General features: G+C 36.5%; 1 protein-coding gene across 5 annotated transcripts in view; it reads right to left on the bottom strand.

The window, feature by feature from the left end:
* Window positions 1–1,103: 1,103 nt before the first annotated feature.
* Ctnna2 (catenin alpha 2) overlaps window positions 1,104–27,190 on the bottom strand; it is a 994,060-nt gene continuing 967,973 nt past the window's right edge. For 3 of the 5 annotated variants that reach the window (XM_038318873.1, XM_038318875.1, XM_038318872.1), the window contains 2 exons: window positions 25,522–25,665; window positions 1,104–1,391 (listed from right to left, as the gene is read on the bottom strand). In XM_038318873.1, the coding sequence (XP_038174801.1) occupies window positions 1,104–1,391; window positions 25,522–25,665 (432 nt within the window). The remainder of the gene's footprint in view (window positions 1,392–25,521; window positions 25,666–27,190) is intronic. The other 2 variants (XM_038318876.1, XM_038318877.1) reach the window with 1 other exon arrangement.

Raw genomic sequence — 27,190 nt, 5'->3', positions numbered from 1 at the left:
CAGCTTGAAACTAAAGCAAGACAAATGGCAAAACAAACCACCTATACATTTCTAGAAGAAAAATGACTGAGAGATTCCATATATTTTAGTGCTGATTTTTAAAACTAAAACAAGAAACCTTTTTAAATCAATGTTTAAGGGTATTCTGTGGTCTTGTACTATTCACGCGTGTAGAGAAATAAAACACTATCCAGGTGTCAAGATTAAATGTGTTTATTTTGTGTCAGTGAATACAATGGTATATTAGATACCAGCACTCCAAGCTACACACCTATGCATTTGCCTCTAAACCTTCACACACTGTCAATCGCCATTGCGCTAACATTCCACCATTGAGCCTTCTATATCTAACAAAGTCAGAGTTCAAGTTTAAAAGGAAAGAAAGGAGCAAAAGGAAGGACAGTTGAGCTCCACTTTGTGTTGTCGGTGTCCACAGACATATCCAGGTGTCTCGAATGAATGTTTATTGTCTTCAGCAGAGGGGAGAAATGATGAGAGGAGCACTAGTAATGGCACTACCAGGAAGGAAGAACAGAATGAAGATTAAAGAAGCCTTGGAGAAGGGACAAGTTAGTTTCTCCTCATGATAGCATGGATACAGGACATTGAGGTTAAATTGTTCAATTTGTGGGCCACACACTTCAGCGTATTGGCTAATACATTTTTGCACCGAAACAGAAGCAGTACAGGTTTTATGTTCTACCATTACACTTCCAGGTTTTTCACTTATGAATATACCTGCCAACCTAATGATTCTTGCATGCATTAGAGTTTGCTTTTGTAGAGTTAAGTTTATTACCCCATTCCCTCCCACACCCATGAACATTGCAGTGTGAACTCTTTGCCCAACTTTAAGAGAATTTTGCTAAGGACAGCTCCGTGCCACCTTGGGACAGAAATGACCTGTCCCCTCTGCAGGCTACCGATGGCAGTAGTGTTGATCTCATCTCATCTTACATGCAAACAGATACTGTTCTCTTAAGTTCCCCATGCCAGAGGCACACGAGTCGGCAGGTATGCTTACAAAAATGGAATCAAAATGAAAAAGAATGAAAAGGCAGGACAACAGAAAGAAAACACTTTCTTGTTTGAAGCCTACTGTCCTAGAAGGAATCCATCGCTTTGAATTCACTTAAAGCCTGCACAGGTGAAATGTGTTTCTTTTGAGACCCCCGTCGAACTCGTGTCTGGAATTCTTCAGGCTTTTCTCTCTTCACAAGGGGCTTCTTTTCAGGAGCCTTCATCTTCCAAGACACAACAGGAGAGTTGACAGCTGCCGTCCCATAGACCTTCTGGTATTTGGTTGAGGCTACATAGGATGCTTTCACCGTGAGGACAACAGCATTCATCAGGTTTTTGGCTGCCTGGATGAGCGAGGTAGCACTGTCCAGCTGGAAAAGGAGAAAAACGAGATGCATTGGGTCAGCCAAAGCCTCAGAGTCACAAGACACAGGTACAGTTCACACGTCAAGTAGTGTTGTGCTTCTGCTAGTGTTTCTACACAAGCAAATTATCACAAGATAAAGTTAGCGCATTAGAAATCAGCCACCTGGCTTCTGCTACTCTTGATTCCAAAATAAGCAAAATCATGTTGCTCTACAGTCCACAGTTCTCTAAAATATCAATACAACTGAAGACAAAGCACTATTCTTAGCATTTATGTTCCCCCATGGGGAACATATATTGTTAGACTCATTCACAATGGTAGCAGTTACTCAACTGTTTGAAACACATTCATTTGGCAGGCACATTTTAAGAAGCCACAAAGGGTTATATTTCTGTTTCATGTCCCTACCTATGGAGGTATCTTTATACATTATTTCTACTTCCTGAACTCCAGACTGATAGAAATGAAGACACCAGACAAGATATTTTTACTTTTTGATCTTGGAGTATGCACTTCAATATTTCTAGATCATGGTTATATATCCTATGAAAATATCAGTTATTGTGGTATGATTTCCTGGGTCAGATGGTGTTTAGAAAGGCCCACCTGCTCATGTGTTCATCAACTATTTCCTATATACTATGCACCAAGCTTTTTTTTAAACAAATTTCTAAAGCACTTAGTCCCCACTTAATTCTTTAAAGCACTCCATCTAGGTGTTTCCACTAATGTCACTTCATGATGAGAGATGTGGTTCAGGAACTTATGTAGTTTTAAATTAGGGCATTCTTACAGACTGGTTCATACTGACACATATTGGATGGGTAATTTTTAGAAAATGACATAACAAGCTAGTCATTGAGGCAGCTGATGGAGGATCAAGAGTTGAGGCCAGGCAGAGCATAGTAGATGGATTCTGCTGCATTTACATAGCTAGTTCTAGGCTAGCGAGAACTATATAAGTTAGAACAACTCTAAAAGAGAGAAAAATGGGGACATCCTGGGTTACATAGAGAGAGCTTTGTCATAAGAAACAATAATAAATAATAAAATAATAATAGGGTTTAAACCCCTCACTTAACCAGCACTTTTAAGTTTACCTAATTTCTGCAATTTGTTGAAGCATTTGTTACATAAAATACGTTTTAACTCTACTAGGACCAAGCACTGAACCATAAATGCTAGAAAAACTACAGTTCCCAGACTCTCTGTCAGCAAAAAGTCTACATGTAATCTATGAGAGAAACAAATCACTAGCTAGACTGGAAGTTTTACTCCAGCTCTAGATGTGTTTGAGCATGGTAGACCATTCATCAATTACTTTGCAGTGAGAAATACAGAAAGTATCTCACAGTTTAAAGGACTGAACCAAAGACCCTCCTCTGTATTCCTTTGTAAAGTACTGCTTATATAACTTGGGTATCTAGACTATGGCCACTCGAAGGGATATAAATGAAACACAGAAACATGAAAGGTTTAGTGAATAGAAATAGCTTTAAGAAAAGAGACTAAAAACCCTGTAGCTCTGCCATTCCATGTGACTGACATTCACATTGCTTCATGTCATCTCTTGTGATCAAAATGTCCACCATTTAGTAACTGGGGTCATTGAAAGTTGGATCATTGCCTCTCTGATGCCATTACTTTGACAGATTCTTGCTCCCTATTCTTCATAAAAACTAAAAAGGGGTTTTACACTAGGTTAAAAATGATTACAATCCAATGAGCAATTATTCCATCAACTAAAAGCTTGGATTCTAATCACTGAGAAAATATAACATTCTTTGTATTTGAGTCTCTAGTAATACTAATTAATTGATGTTTTGCCATCAAAAATATCAGTAAGACTAATACTGTAGAAAAATAGCAGTTTGTGGTTCTAAGCTATGAATCACTAGAATATACTGAATTGCTATGCAATTTAACTTAATCAAGTAGAGCAACCCATTTAGCACTTCACTTTGCCGTCTTTTATGATTATACAAGGTGCATATATACAAATAATTGCCCAATCTGTGCTGTTTAGTTTATACCAACTATGTTGCTAGAGCTAACATTAGTGACAAATTTCTAGATTATTCAATATTAATATGAGAAAGAAGCCATACATAGATTACTTTAGTGCTTCTCATTCTACAGTCTTTGAATTGCCATGTCAGCATCACCCAGAAAAGAACCGTTTCAGAGGCTCAGCCCAAAGATTTGTGAAACAAATTAAAAATAAAAATTAAAAATCTTCCATTTTTAACAAGAGACCTAAGGGATTCTGATAGATATAGCAAAGTTTGGTGACAACTAAACTAATGAAACCAATCAGCATATCTTATCAGTTGCCTCCCGCCCTTCACAATATCTGACGAAACTTCACATGTCCAGTTTTTTCCTAGTTTCATGCCAAGTGGAGGGATAATTTATGGATCGAGATAAGACAATGTGTTGGGTCAATTAGAACACATCCATCATGATTTTTAATGAGTTAGAAATAACAGTCCCCCATGACCCTAATCCTTAACTATGATTAATTCCACATCAGTCTTTCGGGTTTCAGAAATGACTAATACTTATTCATAAAGCTGGTTAATTTTATTCCATACCATTGGTAAAATAGAGAGTCAAGTTATATGCCTGGGATAATATTTCTTTTGGGGGTTATGATAGAATTAGTAGAATAAAACAAGATATGTCTATTATAGTATTAAATGGCTCTTGAAGAGTGAGTCTTGGGGAAAAGAATGGAATGGATCTGAATAAAAGGATACAGGTAATTTTGAGATTTTTTTTATTACAGATTCCATTCTTAGATAGATGGTATCTGATTCTTAGCAAAACTAGGGGAACCTGTCTCTTCTTCAGAACCCATTTGTTCTCCCAGCCTGATGCAGGAGTCCTGTGAATAAATCTCATATATTTTTGAGAGTGAGATGGCTCTGAGATACAAGTCCAGTGGTTTTTCTCAAACCACCTGCTAAGGCAGATATTGGGGGAGAGACCTAGACAACGAACCTTGAACAAAACTGCACACAGGTAATAAGCTGAATCAAAAATGTAATGCAAAATGTGACTTTAAAATAAAGTTGAATTCCAAAAGCATATATTTTGTCCTCTTCCCTAGATCTACTTTAATAACTTGGCTATTTTTCAGCATGGGTTAATTTTTTACTTCTTCTTTTAATTTCAAATGAATGGAATTTGTTTATTCTTGTCCAAAGTGACTTCTAACTGAAAAGTTATAAGTGAAATTTTAATCCCCAAAAGATATTAGAAAGAGTAAAGACATGTGACATGATTATTTTAGCAGGGTTTAAGGACACCTTTTTAGCATAATTACTTTCTATTTTCTGATGTTTTACTCTAACAGTGGCATTTTCAAATAAGATGAGTAAATTAACATATGTAAGTGAAGTTCTAATAATAATAACTGACATTAATTGAGCACTTATGAGGAGGTGCCTGGCATTGCCTTAGTTATGTTAATTAAATTATGTGATTCAATTTTAAAAACTTCTCAAGTAGCAATGATTGTTGCACTCATTTCATGGGCAAGGAAACTGCTGTTTAGGGACCAAAACCAACTCCATCTTTTGACAAGATTTGAAAGCCTGTGAACAGCATCATTCCCTGCAATCACTGTATCAATTCTGGGGTCTTGTTTATAAGTTACTACATATCGATCTTTATAAGTTTATAAGTTTATAAGTTACTACATATCAGATCTCTGCTTCTGCTTGCTCTCCTGGACCTGGAAGCCTGGTATCTCAACCCTGAAACATCCTGGTATTATCATCATCACATGTTATGACTGTGTCCATCTCATATGTCCTACAGATTCTTATCTTAGGAGTTTGAATCCTCTCTGTGTAGACAGTTTGACCTTGTAATGTTCCTGTCCAATGTTTAACTGTCCCTAGCAACTTTTGACCTACATCTGTCTTGATGTCTTAGAGTCACACTTAGGCAACAGAGCCTGCCAGGTAACCTATGTGTATTTACTAGACAGTTGTAACTATTGGTTTAGACCTTTAAGTGGGTCTGAGCCATTTTAACTAAAGCTCTAAGCCTTGAAACAGATCTCCTTAAAATGAATTCAAAATGTAAGATCATCCCCATTCCTGAAGCCTTCAATATGTGCATCTCTTTTTAGTGTAAAGCCATGTGTTCATTAAAGTCACTTCTGTTCCCCTTGGTGATCTTCGCAACCAGTCTAAGAGCAACTGTTCATTTTTAAGCTCATTTTAAAAATATAAGCTCACATTTAACAAATCAGACCACAGGACGACTTTCTCTCATTTAGATGGACAATCAGTCCTGAGATTGCTCATGTATCTCACCATGTGTGAGGTCTATGAGTAGTAGATGGCCCACTCTAGTCCCATAATCAGGGGTAAAACTCAGGAAGTCTGATTTGAGGAGCAGTGCTGTGCCCATTGTGCACAATAGGCCATCCCTACTCCCTCTACAATTCTGTTGAGCTGTGCTGGACTCATGTTCTTCCACACTTGTCCCTGGGCATAAAAATCAAAATGCTCCTAATTATGTCACTAATCTTTCAAAATATCAAAGTACTATTTTAAAGAAGGCAACAGATGTTTCCTCACATCTTGTTCTATTACAGTCCATGAAAGCAAATAAGGGTGAGTTAAGCTGTTTCTGAGGCTTTTTTTTGGCCTGTTTCCCCCTTTCCTGCCACTGTTCCCATTCTTAACCACACAAAACTTCCATCACAAAGTCACATAGGGATATTCTTGCTGTTCAATGTCCTCATTTGTGTCATGAATGGAGGGAAGACTTTGCTGAAAACAATTCTTCCCATCATTGGTAGTTTCTGCTACTGTCTAATTCTTTATAACTTTAGAGCTGAAAAATACCATGACACGTGTTTGAAATGAGTTCTCAGGATCTCCTAAAACCTCAAGTCACTACTGTTGGACTATTTCATTAAAGCTAGGCTTCCACTGAACATTGCACCATTTCAATAAAACTGAACATCAATGCTTAACTCAGTCACACTCTTGAAAGCAATGCTAAAATCTTTTCTCCTCCTATATTCTCCCCCCTTTTCCTATATTCTTTCTTCATTTTCCACCCAGGTAATTTCCCAAACATTTATTTATTCTATATTTTATCAACCACTTTTCTTAAGTGATGAGTATGTAAACATGAACAAACTCAGACACAGATTGGCAGATGTTACAGAAGATCCAGAAAAGATGAGAGACAGACTTAAAAGCTTAACTTTCCATGAGGAGGGCCTTAGTAGAGTGTCAAGAGCTCAAGGAACCACAGAAATAGTAAATTTTTTTGTGGAGTCATCTAGGGATGGGTAAGGCAGGAAAATGGGCTTCCTGGTGGTCACAATTCCAAAAGTTTAGTGGGAAACAAGTCACAACTTCCTATTGCCTCTGGTTTTATATTGGATGTGCCTAGGCAAGAGTGAGAACATAAAATGGTAAGTTGTTAGAGAACCGAGTTTAATTTCTGTGTCTTATCTAACTGTAATTTTAGGGACCATTAGAAATATTGGAGAATATATATATATATATATATATATATATATATATATATATATATATTCATTTATGTTTTTTCTTCTTGCAAATTTTTTACAGAACAAGATAAAAGAATGCATCATAAAATTCTAAATCTGTTTTCTCTCTGAAACATCTAAAAGTACAAAATATTTACTTAAAAATTCTCATCATAAGACTTTTCAGATAAAAAAATCAATATCCTTTTTAATAATCTAAGACATGACATTATCAAGAAAGAGCCTATTTGATTAGAAAATACCTTTGGTTGACAAGGGAATCATGAAAGAATTAGCTATCCAGAACAATGGGATGCTCACTTGAGCCAATGAACAATAAAACAAATGCTGTTTATGTTTTACAATTTCCTTTAAGAAATAATAAAAATGATGTCTAAAAGTGAAAAATGTAAAAGGCATGAAAAACTCACTGGACTAAAGGGTCCAAAAAACTCAAGTTTCTCAGGATGTCATGCATAAGGGTCAGGAATGTTAGCATGGAGGATTGGGATGTCAACTGCACACTCAGCATGCATTCATTTACAGCAACCCTGTGGTTTGAACCCATTTTGAGATAATATGTTTATATTTAAATAAAATGATTAGAACCAAAAATATATAATGAAACATACAAAGGTGGGCCATGGAAATGCAAACTGTTCCCTGATCAAAAATAATGGAAATGTCATGGGAATGCTGGCCAAGTGAAAAAATAGAAAAAGCAAATCCATTCAGAACTTGTTTTGGCAATAGAAACACTAAGAAGGGTGTTTGATGACAGTGAAATGTTCAACAGCTAAAGAGAAAGTGCACTTCACTTTCATGTCAAGGCTAAAACTCTTCTATTTTCATTACCTCAACTCCAAGCTAATAACAGTGAATATACAACTAGAAATAGGTTCCACAAATATGGCAGAAGTCCATTTTAGTCACTTGCAAGATTTCTGAGTGGCTAAATAAGATAGCTTTAGTACAGAACAGGAAATAGTTTTAGCGGCACTAACCTACATATTTTATAAGAAAAAAAAATCTATGATAGAAAAATTGAGAATAATTTTATTAAAAGGCAGATTCTTTCAGAAAACTGCAGCTGGCCTTTAGTTATAATTAAACTATTAACTACCCCACCCCTACAAAAATGTCTCACATTGCTTGCTGGCGTGGGGAGATTTAGCGACAAGTCAGCTTTACTGTTAATGAATGGAAAAGCTAGACATAGAGCAACAGGGTCTATAATCTGCCAAGAACATTTTTTGTTTGCTTGTTTTTTAATAAGTCCATGAGACTTTGAAAAGGTATTTGATCTTCTTAGAAGCCATGACACATCTGAAATACCTTGAAATAGCTGCCTCTTTTCCAGAATTTATATTAATAATTCCTTTTTAAAAAAATCTTTAGTAAGTCAGGAGCAATAAATAACTCAAAGATGGGGTGAAAAGGCTTAGCTGTGTCCCTTCTTCCCCAATATAAGACATCTTAGGATGTTTATATACTGGCAAAAATGGGGGAAAGAACATGACTATTGTGACAAGTTATTATTTTGTTACTCTCTCCACTCAGTTCCTCAGAGAGCAATAGTGAAATAAAGTTAGCAAAGCCAGTTTACTTTTGCTTAAAACTGCCAGGAATAGCAAATAGTGATTTACCACTCAGTCTTGTAGTCTTTAGGGCAGACACTATTAATCTATCACAGTACTTCGCTTACTGAGAACTGACTAAGTGAGAAAAGAAGAGGCAACCTATTAACTTCCCTCCTCCAAGATTTCACATTTTCACAGAGTTGTTGAAGACAGTGTGGTACCATTTGCAGCACAGATAAATCACTCACTGTATTAGGTTTATATGTATATGAGCTTAAATACCTTTTGATTTCATTACTGCCCATCAAACCATTGACAAATACTTTTTATTTAAATGACACACATTCCCCCTTTTATTCCAATAACTAATTTTTTAGGAACAGATTGTGCACTTCTTAGTAATGGTGGTTTGTTATGAGTTTTCAATTAATAAAACTGTTAATGAGAATACATAAGTCTTAAAAGAAGTGTAAGTTATTGTAGGAAATTATTTTTAAATTAGGTAATAAAAGCTAGCAACATATATTAAGAATCATTTTGTCTGAGGTAAAAAAATAAATGTCCCTGGCTGATTTTTCTTTAACCACAAGTACAAAATATAATATGCACCGATGTCTAACAGTTATCACCTAGGATATTGTCAGATAAACCTGAGCAATTAGTTTGCCCCAGAGACATTCTTCTTATTTGATCACTCAGTCTTGTATGACAAATATTTTCATTTTAAGTAGGGGATCAATCATGACAAGAAAGGAACTCAAGAGATCTGTTGTTTTCTTCTGTCAGGGGTCCTTGAGCTCTCCCAGAAAGGCAGCTGATGCTCTACCAACACTGAAAGTCAGTCCTGAGGAAGTCTATATGTATGCGCCAAAGATTAAAAGATTAAATTGGCAAAGATCTTAGCACAAAGATCCTGCAGTCTCAGACAGGCTAAGCAAAATGTCTACAAACCCTCATTGGGAGATTTACCAATTGGTTCCCAGGTAACTCTCCACTGGATATATTTGTGTCTTGGATTTTTTAATTCATTTAGGTAGGTGGTAGTGCTTCATAGTCGGCCAGTTCACTGATTAACTGTCTTCATTTGCATTTTTTCAATTATAGGTAAGTAAACCTTGGGGAGTCCCATGAAGGCTTAATTACAGTCAACACATTTTCTAAATATGGCTTAAAGCCATTTTTTCTCTACCAGTAAAGGCTGAATAATTCTTGCTCAACCCAAACAAGAGGTTCTTGCTACACTTGAGATGCTTTGCCTCTTGTAAAATTAGGAGCAATTATGTCTCAGGCACCTAGGAATTCTCCCATATTTTCCAGACTTTCTTCCTCCTCCAGCTCCCAACATCATCCCACCATTTAAGACTTCATGGTCTATTGATCTCTAAAATCTTTGCATCCATGTGACAGAAGACTTGTGAGGAAATAAATTCATCAGGTTAAGAAGTGACCTATGAATCTTCAGACACACACCATGATGGAGTATTGGACAGTATCTTGGAGACTGTCAGTTTTTGTGTAATCTTATGAGTATACTGCATATTCATTGTATATTCATGGTGGACTGTGTCCTCTCTGATCATATATATCTACATGATTTACCTTCCAATTTTAATATCATATAGCCACTCCTAAAAGGACCAAGGTTTCTTATTGTGTGGCCTATGGAGAGCATCCCTACCTTCACTCTTCCTTTTTCCAATGGCCCCACTTCCCAACATTCATGATGATGAGGCAGTATAAGAGAAACCCTTCTTCAACAGCAGTGAATTCTTAAGCTATGACTCAACCTGGGTTCAAGGTCCAATGGAATTGATCACTAACTACGTGATGTTTAATGAGTTACTAAATGTGGCTGTACTTAGAAGTCTTGATCTTTATACTGCATAAGAATGTTTACTGCAGCATTGCTTGAAGTAGAAAAAAGTGGGTATCTATAGCCACACTAACTGGATAAGCTATGTAAGCATTCATATGACTACTTAGTTGCCATATAAATTTAATTTCTATGAAGACGTGTGGAAAGATATCTATGATAAACAGTTAAGTGATAATGGTCTGCTATTGACCACAATACAGTATAATCTCAGGTTTTCCTAGATTACTAAGTGCTAAATGTAAAAATGCCCTTAGCTCACAGACCTATGTATAAGGTCCTCAGCTCTATCTGTCCCCTATTACTATTGCGACTTTTTATCCCCAAATCTTTTGGTCCTATTTCAGTTTTCCTTCACTCTCCACCCTCAATTTAATAATTTGGATGTGTATTTTATTCTGCCTTTACTGACATTACTTCAACTTAACTTTCTATCCTTAGCAGAATCTTATACTTTTCATGGATAAAACATGGAAAAGAGTTGAGCAAAAGAAAATAGAAAACATGAAAATGTCTGCAAACCTTTAGCACTATTAAATCCTTCAGGATGCAGAATTAATCAAGAGTTAATACAGAAAATATTGAGGATTTTAGGTAAAACTCTGATACCCCAAATATCTAGCAACATTTATGGTTTGGCAGTGGCTAGAAGTGTCTACTAGGAGTTGGTAAGAGTCAATCTGGCTAAGATACTGTTATGCCTGAGTTGTGAGACCCCCAATGAGACCACCACAGAGCCAACTTTCTGATGCAATTAAACAAGGTTCTACAGGATTGCTTTGTTCCACACACTGATGCAGCAGGTGGGGGGGGGGGGGGAAAGGCCCAAGGCTCACAATGCAGGGTGTCTTCATATAGAAAAACCACAAGCAGGAGTTACATGCCTTAACATTACCTGATTGGGTTGGGGATAGTTAGCTCTAAGTCAAAAGGGGAGTTTTGCAACTTTCCACAAAATCATTCAGTAACTATAAGAAAAACTTGTCTGTCTAGCTTCTAATTGGCTGTCCTCGAGTCTCTGGGCATCCAGGCAATTTTGGGGCTGATGTGGGAGAGTCTTCTGTTTGAGTTGATTTCATTGGCTAATAAAGAAACTGCCTGGCCCATTTGATAGACTGCCCCTTAGGTGGGTGGAGTAGACAGAACAGGAAGAGGAAGTGAGGTAGAAGGATCAGTCAGATGCCACACCTCTCCTAAGTGAGATAGACCACCGTGCCTCTCCTCAGAGAGAAGCCAGACGCTATGAAGCTCCAGCCCAAGATGGACGTATGCTAGAAACTAAACGGTAAGGCACCACTTCATGGTGCTACACAGATTATTAGATATGGGTTAATCAAGATGTGAGTAAGAGGCAGAAAATAATAGGCCAGGCAGTGTTTAAAAGAATACAATTTGTGTGATGTTATTTCGGGGCATAAGCTAACCATGTGGGATCCAGGCAGGACGAAAAGCCGGCCTGCAGCTCCACACTACATGGGGCCAGGTGTGGCTTTTCTCTGAATTTACAGGTACATGGGTTGGGGCACCTGAGGTGGAGTGCCTGCTAGGTTAGAGTCTCACAAAGATTGGGCCTGGGTTTAAGATGGCTTTAGTTTTTTCTCTTCAAAATCAATATTTTCAATCTAATTTTAGAAACAGTAAATGAAATAACCAACATATGATAAAGTATAAACCACTTAACATAAAATTCCAATAATTTGACCTATAATTCTTATTAAGTATTATTTAAAGTAATATCTTCTGAAAATAAAAGGAAGGTAACTGATTCCAAAACTTGTTAAGATCCATCACTTCTTACCTAACATTACCTAATAACTGTCAATCAATGAAGACCATCATCTCAAGGCATGGCTTATCTTCATAAAAAAAAAAAAAAACAAAACACACGATTCCACGGTTCCCTGAATTCTTTCCTAAATCAAGAAATCTGGCTATTTTCTTTCTTACTTTCTTTTCTTTTTTCTTCTTCTTCTTCCTTCTTCTTCTTCTTCTTCTTCTTCTTCTTCTTCTTCTTCTTCTTCTTCTTCTTCTTCTTCTTCTTCTTCTTCTTCTTCTTCTTCTTCTTTTGTTTTTTTTTTTAATATAGGATTTTTCTGTAGCTTTGGAGCCTGTCCTAGAATTAGCTCTTGTAGACCAGGCTGACCTTGAATTCACAGAGATCCACCTGCCTCTGCCTGCCAAGTGCTGGGATTAAAGGCATGTACCAGCACCACCTGGCATAACTGTTCATTTTTAAATATACCTTGAGCCATTGGACCTAACACCTATCATCTCCAGCTGAGACTAACCTTGTCTCAGTATTATTTAAGGGAGCATGATAATCTCATCAAATTAAGATTAATGAATATCTTTCTACCATTATTTCCTACTGATAACATTTATTCTATGAATCACACAGAGTAGGAAAGAGAAAATAACACGGGAAGGTGCACTTTTTTTAATTCAAGATCATTAAAAGTCAAAACTGGAAAACTGTATTTTTTCATTAGCCTGTGTTCAACAGAAACAAGGAGAATTAGTGTACACTCTCCTTAATGCCCTTATCAGATCTGCACAGTCCATCAGAATTCCCCTCTATAATAAACATGGTATGAGACTTCTTCTGCTGTATGCTCTGTAGTGCATGTGCCTTCTGTTCATAAGTACTCTTGTAGGCAGTCTCTGCTGGGTTCATGTCAGCTCTTTTAATTGCACTAAACAAAGTCCTCCTTGCTTTGTGGTTTTGTTCCTATCAGTTTCTGTGATCTAAAGACAATTTTGGTCTGGAATTACTAAATAGAATGCTCTAGAAATAAAACATCTCAAATTTTAAATTGTGCTTTGTTCGTTCTTAGTAGCATGATAAAATCTTGCACCATTTCTTAGTAAATGAATCAAACCTTTGTCTAGCGTGTATCCAATATAATTCCATAGCTGAGCTTGATGACTATACCATAGAGAACTCCTTATGCCTAAGTTTCAGATATCCACTTGGGACATCTTGGCTGTCATGAAGTAGGACTACTGTATATTAATTATCATTTTTCTCTACTATAATAATTATCTTCTTACATAATTCATGAGTAATGATCTCCTAAATAAAATATTTAAAACTAAGTAAAATGCTAGACACATCTACAGCTATATAAAATAATTCAGTACATTAACCCAAATTTCAAATCTTTTTTCATTATAATAATGAGAATTAAGACAAAAAGAAAGTTCCATAACTCAAGTGTTCGTAAGAGGCCCTCAGTATAATACATGGTTTAAAACCAAGTAATTTTAATTAAACTAGTTTTAAATTTGAGCAGTTGATCCATAGCTTTCTATAATTGAACACACTTTTTTCTGTCTACTTTTAGTAGACACAGAAAAATTGCCTTCAAACATTTCCTTCATTCTAGCTTTTCCACCGTGAACAGTCACCATAATCACTTCTTCCATGTGATCACTATGTGTACCTGCCATAGGTTTGGATATGGATTTCACCTTGACCTAGGTATACAGTCCAGTCAGTTCAGTAGAGATACAACAATAAACTCAGTTCATTTCTATATCTATTGCACTTCAGATTCTCGAGTTACCTTTCAAAAATCCTTTGGCATTTAGAGAATAATCGAATCTTTTGCAGGTCTTTTCTTACTGACTTTTCCCCATCCTCTTAAACTAGTAGGAGCTCTATGAATCACTCCACCTCTCCATAAAACCCACTCCTCCCACAGACCTCTTCCTCTCAGGCAGCAGCCCTTCCCTTCTTCATACCACTTAGATGAAGCACCCTGAGTAGTGTGCTGCCTTTTGCTCTCTCTGACACAGCATCTTATTTCCCATCATCTCCTGTTCTCTCAGCTTTAATACCCTTGCTATTGGAATCCAGCTCACCTCCTGCCATCTGATCACTCATGTTAGCCAACTCTTCAAACATCACTGTTAGTTTTTTTCCCATACTTTTCCCTAGCCACTCTTCTTGCTTCCTGCTCTTTACCCACTTCACTACTCAAACAAAAGCCAGAAGTATCTTCTCGACCTCAGCCTGTCCCATCCCTCATCAGCCTCTTCCAGTGGCTCTTTATTTCAATCCCAATCTCTATCTCAGTCAAATTAAGGGCAAATCCAAAACTTAGTGAAAACTAAACTAAAAAAGTTTCTAAATTTCAGTACACTCCCACCCTGGTGACCTCAGTCTCTTTTCTTTTTTCCCTTATATTTTCCATAGTTTTGCCATCTAATCCACACTTTATCTTATACATATTTACCCACAAACCTGCTGTTTTCCAAACACCTCCAACAGGGTCTTATTGAATTATTGTGACATCAAAGACTTGGAAATAGAAACAGAAAGACATGCTTGAAACTAAAATGCAAATATGTAGGCTAGTATGCATTCCTTCTACCTAATCCTCATTCCATGGAAGTAGAACCAAACGCAAGAGTCTGCCAGAAGAGTAGAAAAGGTTCATAATTGACAAAGTATATGAGCCAAACTACAATATACATTGATTCTATGATCTCTTCCATCACTGTATTTGAGTAGATTTCAAAACCAGGCTTCTTCTTCATAAAACATTTCATAAATAAAGAATATCTACTCTATTGAAAATACTACTGTCAACAAGGTAGCAAGGTGTGGTTGCTAGACATCATGTTAGCACCACATAAATTCTCTCAGATCTTTAAAACAAGTTCATATGATCATCCCCTTCTCTACATATGAGGAAACCAGAATAGAGAACATTTAACTTTTTGTGACAGTCTTGGAGAGAGGAGCCTACTATGGGATTCTCACACTCTACTCTCTAGCACTCTGAGTGTAGTAACAGAAATCTTGTAGTTCACACACCCTGGGAAACATTCTCCTTGCTCACAAGCATCAGTCATGTGACCAAGAAGTCATCCGGGCCTCACAAAGGAAGCCAACCCACGCAAACACCAGCTTTTGCCATCATGATTCATGGCTGTGTGTTAGGGAAATCATCTTCAGGCTCCAAATCTCTTTCCAGCAGCTACAACTCTCCAAAAGAGCCTCTCCATAGTCAAAGCAAACTTGATTAATGACAACTTCTACTTTTTTTTGGTTTGAAGATTTTACACATACCACTTCCCGTATACCAAAGTGTTAGGAGTAGAAATGATTTCAAATTTTTACAATTTCAAATTTTACATAGCCTTTTAATTTGTCATCTAGCAGACACTATAAGACAAAAAAATGACACAGTAAGAACTATAGTCATCATCATCTTATAGAATCTGACATGTGACATTTCCTATATTCTTTCAACTACTGCTCTGCAGAACAGACACTCCTAAACTGTGCTCTCATTTCATAAAGCATAAGACTACCCATGTGAGAAACTATGTCTGTAACGTTTACTTTCTATAAAATGTTGGGTCAGTCATTACTATAAGTCTCTATATCTTCAAGTGTAAAATGAAGTCAATAACAATGTTTTTCAAAGTTTATTATGAGGTCTGAGTAAGAAAATAAAGAATCTTAAAACACATTTTTAAAGTTTGAAGAAGTATATGGCTATAAATGATTATTACATAATTTCTTCTAAATTTTGGAAGAGCCAGATATCACTGGCCCAAGAAATCTGTTCAGTAGCAGGTATTCCAACAGATGATTCAAGTAACTGGCAAGATAAGGGGAAAAAAAAAGATTTTCCAGAGAAGGTGAATCTCCACCTTGGCCCTGATTGCATGGCGGCCTAGTTATAATCTCAACTTTATTCAGAAAACTTGTCTTCAGAGGATACTCTATAGGAAACATGTTTCAAGGGGTGGAAAAGAGATGGACAAATTCTAAGAATAAATTGGAGGGGGTCATGCTTTCCCCATGAGATAACAGCTCATCCACTAATCTGCTTTGGTGTCTTCATAACAATACTGCTGCATTTCTTGCTCCAACCAAAGAGCTATTTGTTTGTTGCTTTGTGCTCAAAAGTTTTGTGGGTCATTTCTCCATGGCTACCAGTCTTGGTCCTTACATACAGGCACTTTCCTGCCCCTTATTGCTGTGTTTTCCACAAGGGCTCCCAATACAGGAAGCACACCGGGATTAGGTATTGGTGATAATGGGATAACCGGAAGTCAGCTCAATGATGGATTCTTAGTGGAGGCTTCTCTTTAAACTAAAGCAGGAGATGTGCTTGCTGGAAACTAAAAATTGATGAGTATTCTCTTTGCTGGGTTATGCACTTTTAGATATCTCCTCCACTTGGCATATTCCTACTTGGCATATGTCCTGTAACCAAACTTGCTATACCTTTCCTCAATTAATCCTAATTTTTTTTAAAAAAAAATACTAACTTTAGCTTTACCAGAACATTCGTAGGTGAATGAAACTTACAAGGAACCTACAAAAAGAAAGAAAGATTGTCCTTGTGTATCATGTATTTAGTAATGTACCACTGTTCCAAATGCCTTTATCTAAAAGAAGAAAAAAAGGGTATATAAAGTGGTTCTCTTTAGAAGCCAGGATGCTTCCTCATACAGGTGACTGCCAGGGCTTGGCCTAGTTTGGAAATCTCTAGTCTTGCTCTCTCACAGTAAATGAACTTGACTGAAAATGTGGAAAAAAACACCCGAGGGTTCTCTTCCATCTAAAACTGGCCATATTTTTGGTTCAACGAAGAATCTTTATGGATGGACAATATGTTGTCTGTACTCTCTGAAAGAGACTGAGACACACAAGAAACTTGCATAATTCACAGATTAAAGAGAACAGAATCCTCAAAAAACAGGAAAAGCATAAGAGTATTGCCAAAAATCAAAGAAAAATATATCGGTTTCTGTTGAAAAGAAGTTTGAAACTTATGAGTTGAAAAACTTATTGGTGGAAAAATACTACCTTAACTTTAAGACGACAGCAACTGTTAACCCAAGAACAAGATACACATTAAAGGGTTGCAGGTTGATTTTAGTATGGGCAAGATGCTACATCTTACCACATTTAATATTGACATGAAAAATTTTGCCAAGGCAGAATTCTTCTCTTGGATTTCCTGTGAATCTAGCCTTGACAAACTTAAATCACCTAAATACATATTACAGGACTTAAGGTCCTCTCATTTTCTCCCAAGAGACAAAAAGTGGCAAGGCTACATCTTGCTATATCACTGCTGATATATTCCTGAGTAGTGCCTCAACTCTGAGGTTATACCTGCAAGAGCTCTCTCACTTTATTATAATTCTGAGCTGTAAAACAAGTTCAGTGCTTGACAATAACCCCATGGATTCAAGGCTCACCTGGTACAAACTTATGTACTACAGAATTTACTGACTATAAATATTTCAAAAACGACTGCAGTAGAAATTTGAACTTCAACATGGTCATTAGTCTAATGCACTAGACATTATTGAAAAATAATATTTTAAAGAAGGAACATAGCCTATCACTTCCCCCTTTTCCTTCCATCTTAAAAATGTACATTATCTGTCTCCACAACACCAAGATTTCAAAGTGTACAGAATGAACAAAGTGCTATGGTAATTCCATTGTTTTCACAGTACTTTAAAAATCAAATAAATTACCTGTATCAGAGCATTGAGGATAGAAACTTGCAAGTTTTTAAATGTTATAAACACAACAGAATTGTTTTAAACTGCTTACTTATACAAAGCAGTAAATGCAAGTCATTTTTAACCCATTTAAAACTTTTTTCTCTTAATATTATCATGAAACAACTGTCTTTAGGAACAGAAAGTCCTGGATCTGTAAGTTATGGGGTATCTGTTACAACTAGGAAGGAGGTAAGGTGATGATGGGTAAACACCTCTAAGGGATTCCTAATAGTCTTTCTTTTAGCAAAGTACACTTCCATGCCCTGGGGCAGAAAGCGAATCTTTTCCTTCTTCTTCCCTTCTACCCTCTTATTCCTTTCCTAAGAGAAGGAATACAAGAGGACCAACCTCAAAAGGTGTGTATATTCTGAGTCAAGTATCAAGAATTTTGCTGACTCCAGTATAGTCAAATGTCACTGACTAGCAATGAGTAGTTGCTGTAGGCATCTAGTAAAGAGAGTTCAGAGATGATGTTAAATATTCTACACTAGCAAACCATACAACCCTCACAGCAGAGGGTTACTGGACTACTCCAGACTTTGTAAAGTGGGGGGAAATAAGTCTTCCTATTTAGGAGTCTCAGACTGTCTTTATATTCTAGGGGGGAGTCTCACCTTAGCCCATGAGGTTGTCTCCTCTTTTGTTTCTAGAGTCCAAATCCATCTATATCAGGAACATTTAGAAACTGGATGCTGATCCATATTTGCTTTTCAAAGTTCAGTTTGAGAATGGTAGAGGCAAAAATATGAGTATCACCTACTTTAGTAGTTAATTGTTGCTTTTATAGTCTCAAATGTGAAAATCAATACTATTCTCCTTTCTCCAAGTCATTTTCCCTGATTTCAATCAATGCCTCTCCATGTGATTCCTCTAAACTCCAATGATGTGCTATCTCTGTTAGGCAGATCCCTGGACTGGTTGCTCAGCTCCCTGAAAGTCCAAAAGTGTGACTTGGGGCAGACATGATGAAAGAGAACAAGAAGGTATCTATGACATAAAAAAAACAAAACTGTAGCATCTCTTTAGAAAGAACAAAAGTGGGGCATCTCTCAAGTGTCCCTTCCCTGGCTTTCCGCACAGACTGATGGGTGTAGGGTGTCATCCTATATAGCTGTTATCCATGAGGGGAAAACAAAGAAGAAATTTAATGCTCCTAATTGATTGTTGATTCAAATATATAGTTATACAACTAATATTTTTAAAACAGACCATCATTAGGTCATATTTTGGGAGGATAAACACATGATTGTTTTCTAATTAAGATGAGAATGCTAAAGTGCACGTATTCCAAAGACTTTCACTTGAAGCCATCAAACAACGCATCAGTGCTACTCTAACGTTCTCCTCCCCGTTCCCTGTCTCCCTTTCCTCCCCAACCCCCAATGCTCCCAATTCACTTAGGAGATCTCATCTACTTCTACTTCCCAGGAAGATCCATGATTGTCTCTACTAGGGTCCTTTCTACCCAGTTCCTCTGGGTTTATGGACTGTGTAGGCTAGTTATCCTGTCTAATATCAACTTATGAATGAAAACATACTATGTTTGACTTTCTGGGTCAGATTTATTCCTAGTGCATGAACTGACTTTTTGAAGCCCACTCCCTATGAAAGGATACCTTGCTCAGACTAGATACGGGGGGGTGCTTGGTCCTTTCTCAATTTTATGTGCTAGACTTTATTGGCTTCCCTGGGGAGGCCTTACCCTTTCTAAAGAGTTGATAGGGGTAGGGTGGAGAATGTGAAGGGAGCAGGAGGGAAGGAGGGGGAACTGGGATTGGTATGTAAAATGAAAAGAAAAAGTTTAAATTTAAAACAAAGTATATAAAATACTATTCTAGAAAAAATACTTTTCTGAATTTTTCTTTCTCTCCTATTTCTTCTCAATATTCTCTTCTTCCCTTCCCATCTCACACACCCACATAAATACACTTCCCTTTCACAATTTTGGAGATATAGAGCTGCTTAGTTTTATTCTTCCTTAACTTTTCGTGTTGGGACATGACAAACAAAATACCGAAGACCATCCCTCAGATCTTTATAGCCCCACACTCTTCTTTTAAGTTCATCATTTACTACATCCTTAGACTTACTAAGCATCATCCTTATACCATTTTTCCTCATGCTTAGCCAAGGTTTAAATGGACTATTTGATGAATAGTCTTATATTACTGCTTCAGTGTGAATGTGAAATGTCCCACTCAGGCTCATGAATCAGTGGTTTAGCTGCCAGATGATAGCTTTGGGGAAATTATTAGAGTCCTATGGGAACTGACCTAATTGATGGATTGATCCTTCAATGGAGTCATAATATGGTGGCATTATTGGGAAGTGACAAACAGTAGAAGACAGTACTAGGTAGAAGAAAGCCCCAGGGGGCTGTCAAAGAGGCAGTCTCCTTCTCTCATAAGGCAAGAAGCCTTTGCTACATGTTCTACTGCCATTATCTTCTGCCTCAACCTGAGTCTTGAAACACAAGAGTCAAGTGACCATGACTGACAATGAGACAGTGAGCCAAAGCCAGGAAGTCCACCCCGAAATTGGTCTCTCAAAGCATTTTAGCTGTAGCTATGAAAGCCTAACTAATAAAGTTACCTTTAACTCTCTAAATTCTTAACTCCTAATGTTTAATTTTTTTTTCATCTGAAACTTCTTCCAAGAACAGAAAGATGAGTCAGTTTGTTACTTTGCAGATTTTGAAACAGAGGTGTGAAAATGAATCACCTGGTGTGTGTTAAGAAGTTGGTAGTTAATTAGATATTCCAAAATCCTACACTCTATCATCTTTATTCAAGAAGACTGCTATTTAGCCCAGGTTCTTCATCTTCATAGCCTCCTAATAGTCTCCTCCTACCCCTATGCTGGGTTATTCATGCAGATGTTCTGGCCATTAAAAAAGAAAAAAAAAACACTGACTGAATAGCATTCATAATAAGATACTTTCTACCCTTCTCTGGCATTTTCAGGTCCAATCAGCCTAAAATGTGCATATACATGAATAGTATATTTTTCTGATTTTCTCTTCAGAGATATTATACATTCTTCTCCCAGGAAAACTTATTTCATAGTAGTTCTATATCTGTAAAGACAAATATTTATGTGTGTGAAAATTATACATATACATATACATGTTTTCTTTTGACTCTTTTTCCCCTTTCTACCTAGATATTCAAATAACTTTGTAATATATTTCATTCAGAAAGATTATTGTAATGTATCATTGTTACGTGTTTCAGACTCCTGTCTTTCATAATAATTTCATCTGTGTATCTATCTACACTACATCAAACAATAGACATCACATTATACATTCAGTATGTGTTAATTTACGGATCTGAGTATTTTTAGGATACCCTAGAAGTATGCTTGCTTGAACTTGGGTAAAGAGAAAATGTCAACTTTCTTTTTGGAAAAGCAGTTCTAACATCACTATTCTCCTTTAATGATCTATAACGTCTTTGAAAAATAATTCAAGTTTCATTTGAACTTTGTATTGCACAATTTGTTCCAACATAATTTTCCTCCATTGGAAAACTGTTTTTGATCACTAAACTTCAGTGTTCTCACATAGTCAAGTTTAATCCTGTGGGAAAAAAAGCGATTTCCTGAGATAATAAAATCTAAAAGGTAATTTTGATGTCACATTAAGAAACTAAAAAGCATTTCACAGAATGGAGTGATCCAAATCTTTATTTAGTTACAAAGCCCTGAGAATCCGAAAAAGGGGATAGGCTGCAGGGTTAGTTCTATTCATGGAAAGATAGTCTGTTAGAAAGGTCAAAATAGTAACTTGGATGGATTTAGACAAGAAAGTGAGGCCGAGTACACACTATAAATTATCACGGAGTCTATATCACAGAGTCTTTTGTATAAGTTTTTGTTTGTCCATATGTGTAAATCAGATATAAATCACAAACCTCTTCCAAGTATATCAGGGGAAAGACTGACACAAGGACATACAGTTTTACTTAGCACTTAAATTTTATCAACTCTGACTTTTCTAGGGCAGAAAATGTGACATGATTCTTGATTCTCTTTGCCTTCAAAATTCATCCTTATAACACATATTCTCATTGGCTGGTGGACATTTCCATTACCAACTAAGCCTTCTAAACCTGCTAAAGATGTCTCCAGAAAAATGTTTCCTTTCTGTTTTCACCAAAATACCAGTTAACCTGGGGGCTAATCCCTTTCCCTTCAACTGTCTTCCACAGATGGGGCTAGGCATCATCACATGACATTCTGTGTAACTAAGAAAATGGCTGCCTAGCTTTATCTTCATTGAAAACAATTACAGTTCATTCACTGTGGGCTTCTTAAATTGTCTAAAGAAGCAAAATGCGCTGTAAACTAAGCTTACGATAAAGTCAGAAACAATTCAGGAAAAGTACAAGACTATCAGCAATGACTTTAATTCTGATGTAAAACACATCAGAATACAGGACATCCTCAAGTCCATTAATATTTCTGTGATCTTGAAGACCTACATTCTTATCTTGCATCCTCATGTACAAAAACACAAACACACAAAACACAAACACCAATACTACGAAGGTTAGTTGCCGCCGCTTCTCACAAAGCCATTCCATAACATTTTGTTCTGCGAGTTTGCTGTTCCCAAATAAACAAGTTTATGGTCTAAAGATAGTTCCTGAAATTGCAAATTTCAAAATTTTATATAACATTAGGAAATGAAGACACTTATACTGGATAATCTAAACTAGGTCCTTCACTTAGAAGATCATAGGGATATTTCTTAGTTACTTGAGCACTTACTGTGTTAATTTCCAAGTTTTCACTTGGCAAGTGATTAGAGTTGTCAAAAGTTGCACATTCATCAAGATCCAGATGAACAATCATTTTATCTCCTATATAGCTCACACTTCAGTACCTACCAACTCTCTACTGATTAATACTTATCCACAACATATTGCATGTGTAACCTTAAACTTCAGAGTCTTCAATGAGATCATTTTTATTGAGGGTGTAGTAGGTATGTATAACGCTTTATGTGAAACAAGTTTTCTAACCAAAAAACATAAAAAATATTGAATTCCAAACCAATAATTCTTTAGAAACAGCATAGCCACTTATCATGGTACCACTTCTCCTTGCATTTCAGTTAATTCAGAACTAAGTGGGTTATAGAGAACAAGTTAACCAAATGGTGGTTACATGCCAAAGAAAATGGACTATTAATATACAGTATTAACCAAAATAGTACACCAGATGGAGGATATATTTTAGAATCTATTTTTGAATGAACTTTTTTTAAGGATTGAATATATGTCCAATATAAAAACTATATTTTCCAACTATTCAGTCCTCTTTTTAGCTAATATTTTTTAAATATCATGAAAATATAGAATTTGGGGGTCTATATAATGAGACTACATCCTTTATAGGCAATATACCTACTTCATAGATAAGAAAAGCAGTTGCCCAAAAGATCTAAATCATTGACTTTGGGTAAATCTAACCAGTCAATGACAGGAAGAGGATCAGTGTATCAATTACAAATCTTAATTACAACTGATTTTACAATCCACCATCTCCTTTAGAGTATATGTTTGTGCAAATATAAATTATAATTTTAATACATATAAAATACATTAAAAAACACTGAACACCACTATAGATGGAACATGCACATGGAAATCAACAAGTGCATGCATGACACATTCCATGATAGACTCTCAGCGTACAGCACAACCACTCTCAACTCACGAAGTTTAAAGATGATTGTGTTCCAAGAGTTTGGAAAAAATGCCATTTCTTACCTGGCAGCTGTATGAAGGGGTTGATAAAAGACATTAACAACTTGAGCTATGAGTAGACATCACATTTTCTAGCACTGAAAAATTGCTCCTACCTGGGACTTAGGAATATAATGTTTTAATGAGAGGTAGATAAGAGATTTGATGGGGACAACCAAACATGTAGCATTCTCATGTGCAGAGCAACATTGGGTTGAATGTTGGCTCCTATTGGCTAGTATAGCTCGATTATCTTTACAAGGTCTAAAACATCTAACACTGTAGTCAGTCCTTTAGACTAGGCATCTAAGAGAGATATTAATTCTAGAAACACCACCTTTACGGGTCCCAAATTCCTGGTAACAAAACAATCCAAAACTTAATAAAATGCAAAGTTCTACAAATCTGTTAAAAGAAGTACAGATTCTGAATTAAACAGAAAACAGAGAAACTGTTAATGAGAAGTATGTCTATTTGTGGTTGTGGATATGGATAAGTGGGAAAGTGAGTCTGGAACAGGCCAAAAGCCCTGGGATCAATCCTAGGATCACATTAAACTTGGTATGATGGTGTACATCTAATCTTAGCACTCAAGAGATGGGAGATAAGAAATTTAAGGTTGTTCTCAGTTACATAACAACTTTGAGGTCACCCTAAGATATGTAAGACCCATTTCAATAAAAAACAAAGTAAAATAAAAAGGATCTCCATTTTCAAACTGCCCCCATTTTCCACAACCATTGCACATAAATAAACACCTAAGACTCTATACTTTGAAAAACATAAATGACAGCCTTAATGTGTATTTTATAATGCACACAGTGGATACCTAAATATGTTCATTATATTCCAGAGGGTCCATGTTCTGATGTTCAAAAAAGAGGGGGGGGGGAGCCTACCCTAGTCCTTCCACATCCCCTAAAAGGTATAACTGCATTCATGATCCTCTTTTGCCCCCTCAGACAAAAGCCTCCAGATCCAGCATTGTAATAAGTACCCAGGAAAGAACAAGAAAAAAAAAAAAAAAAAAAAAAAAAAAAAAAAAAAAAAAAAAAAAAAAAACAAGAGAAAGGCTCACTCCATCTTGTCTCTCTAAACAGTAAGACATGTGAAGAGCTAATCAGCAACAGAAACTCAAAGAAGGGCAGCTTTCCACACATCCTAACCACCAAGTGACCCAAGAAAAACAACAGTGTTACAACACTCAACAGCAACAATAACATACAAAAAGAAGTAGTATATTTGGTTGTGACACTTTTAAAAGGTCATGCCCTAAACTTGCAAGAGTGTTAACTTTTTTCATTAAAAAAATAGTCAATTTTGTCATTAGGAAGCATTCATTGTTTCTTTGTTTTTTTGTTTGTTTGTTTGTTTTAAACCTAAATCCAGCATGTTGAAAATACATCTTGCATTTTTACCCCCATGGTTTTAGAAGTCCTAAAAAAGTCTCAGGGCCAATGCCAATGAAGGACATTGCAAGGCCCTGCAATTCTCTTTAAAGACAAATAATCAGCGTATCATCCTCTTGGCTAGCTGTGTCTTCAGGGGATTACACAGAGATGGCTGGATAGATACATTGCACATTACACACTTTCAGTCCCAATGGGAAGAAAGGCTGAAATGCTATGACAACACCATGTGTGCTTCTCAAGTTTGGATGACAGTGGAAGTTTATCTTTGCTCAGATTCCTAAGCCTTCCCAAAAACAAAAAGGACCTTTGCTCAAAGCTGGTTAGGTAAAGAGTGTTTCAACTTGCACATGATCATTTGCCTGGAATTCTAGCCCATCCCTACCCCCACCCCACTCTACAGTATTAATAATTACAAAAGATATTAGTTTATAAAGTGAAGTTACTTACCATGGAGGAGTCACTGCTTCCACTCCCGATTGGAGCTCCCTCAGCACAGGTTGGGAGGTGGGTAGAAAGTTGACTAGCCCTGCCCCCATCTATGACATCACAATCTACCTCATAAAAGGTAGTGAAAGTGCTCTGAACTCCTGTCTGATTTCCGAGAGATACAGAAAAGAGAAAGTGAGAGAGAGAGCAAGAGAAAAAAAATCCCATACTCTACTTGGGAGGGCATTGGGGAAGTGGAAGAGGGAATGGGGAGTTACCTAGGAGAAAGAGGTTATGAAGGAATTAGGTGTTGAAAGAGATATGTACCGGCCTCCTTGACATTAAGTAGCCAGTCATTCAGACTCCTCTTTAGGTGTCCAACAGATAAAGGGACCACTGGGAGAAGGATGAATAAGTACCCTCCCGTCCCCAGCACTATCGGGGGTAGTTATATAAGTTCAAAAGGAATGACCCCTCTATTAAAAGGATTGAACATTGCCAAGAGAGAGAGCAAGCCTGGAGCAAAATGTGGGGTTTCCAGGTTCCTTGCTTGGAGGTTCCAGTATTATCTTATGTGAGCTTGGTCAAGGTTCTGATGGCTATGCACGACTCGGAATGTGGGATAAAAGGAATACTTACCTCCTGATTAGGGAGCATTCATGGTTGTTGAAACTGCAATTTTTTACTATTGATTTGGAACCCAATGGTTGGTTGTGTGAATGGCATGATTGAAAAGATAAGCCAATAATCAATGCCCATTTCTACCTTTAGAATTCTTAATTTTTTCGATATATGCTGTTCTAAAAAATCTTGTTTGTATAGTGCAGTGTTTCTCAACTTGTTTGTCATGATACCTTGACAGTTTCCATGTAAAATATCCTGCATATTAAATATTTACATTATGATTTATAACAGTAGCAAAATTACAATTATAACGTACTAACAAAATATGTTTATAGTTGAGGATCACCCCAACAAGAGAAATTGTATCAAAGGGTCTTAACATTAGAAAGGATGGGAACTACTAGTCTAGTGGAACAGATGAAAAACAAAACCACATCTTTTCCACAAAAACTAGGTTAGTAAAAAGTAAGATTCTAAATTATAACTTTGGCATTGCCAAAGTCTATTTGCATATGCAGACTAATTAAAATGCCAAATGTGTGAATCTTTAATTTTTAAACATTTCAGTTCAATTCCTGATTCTATTGTCCACTTAACAAGTATATATGTATTACAATAATTACAATACAAATTATGTGAACATGGAAGGTTTGGGAGCAGTTTGAAACGTGGAAGTTACTAAATTCAAATTAATGATAGATTTAACAACATCACTCCCATCCACAGCTTGAAAATCAATGTTGGAGACATTTAAAGAATGTCTTTGAAGAATTCAAAATGAAACCAAAGAAAAAATATCAAGTATGTATGTAGAATTGGCTTTTCTTATATTGGAGTCTCCCTGAGTTAAAGAAAGCAAAAGTTCCATTGCATGGATTTTCCTTGCTGTATTACTATATTTCCTTTTTACATAATTCTATGCATAAATTCAAATTCAGCATACAATAGCATTTATTCATGAGATCTTGAAACTAATGGCCCTATGAAGTTTCACTTTCAGTTTTACATACTGAGTCATTGGTTAGTTGGCTTACCTTATTTTAAATATTTGTAATGTGTCATTGGT

Source organism: Arvicola amphibius, chromosome 2 (assembly GCF_903992535.2).
Source record: "Arvicola amphibius chromosome 2, mArvAmp1.2, whole genome shotgun sequence".
Taxonomy (NCBI): Eukaryota; Metazoa; Chordata; class Mammalia; order Rodentia; family Cricetidae; genus Arvicola; species Arvicola amphibius.
Note: the sequence above shows the minus strand (reverse complement) of the source record. Positions and strands in the feature narration are given on the sequence as shown.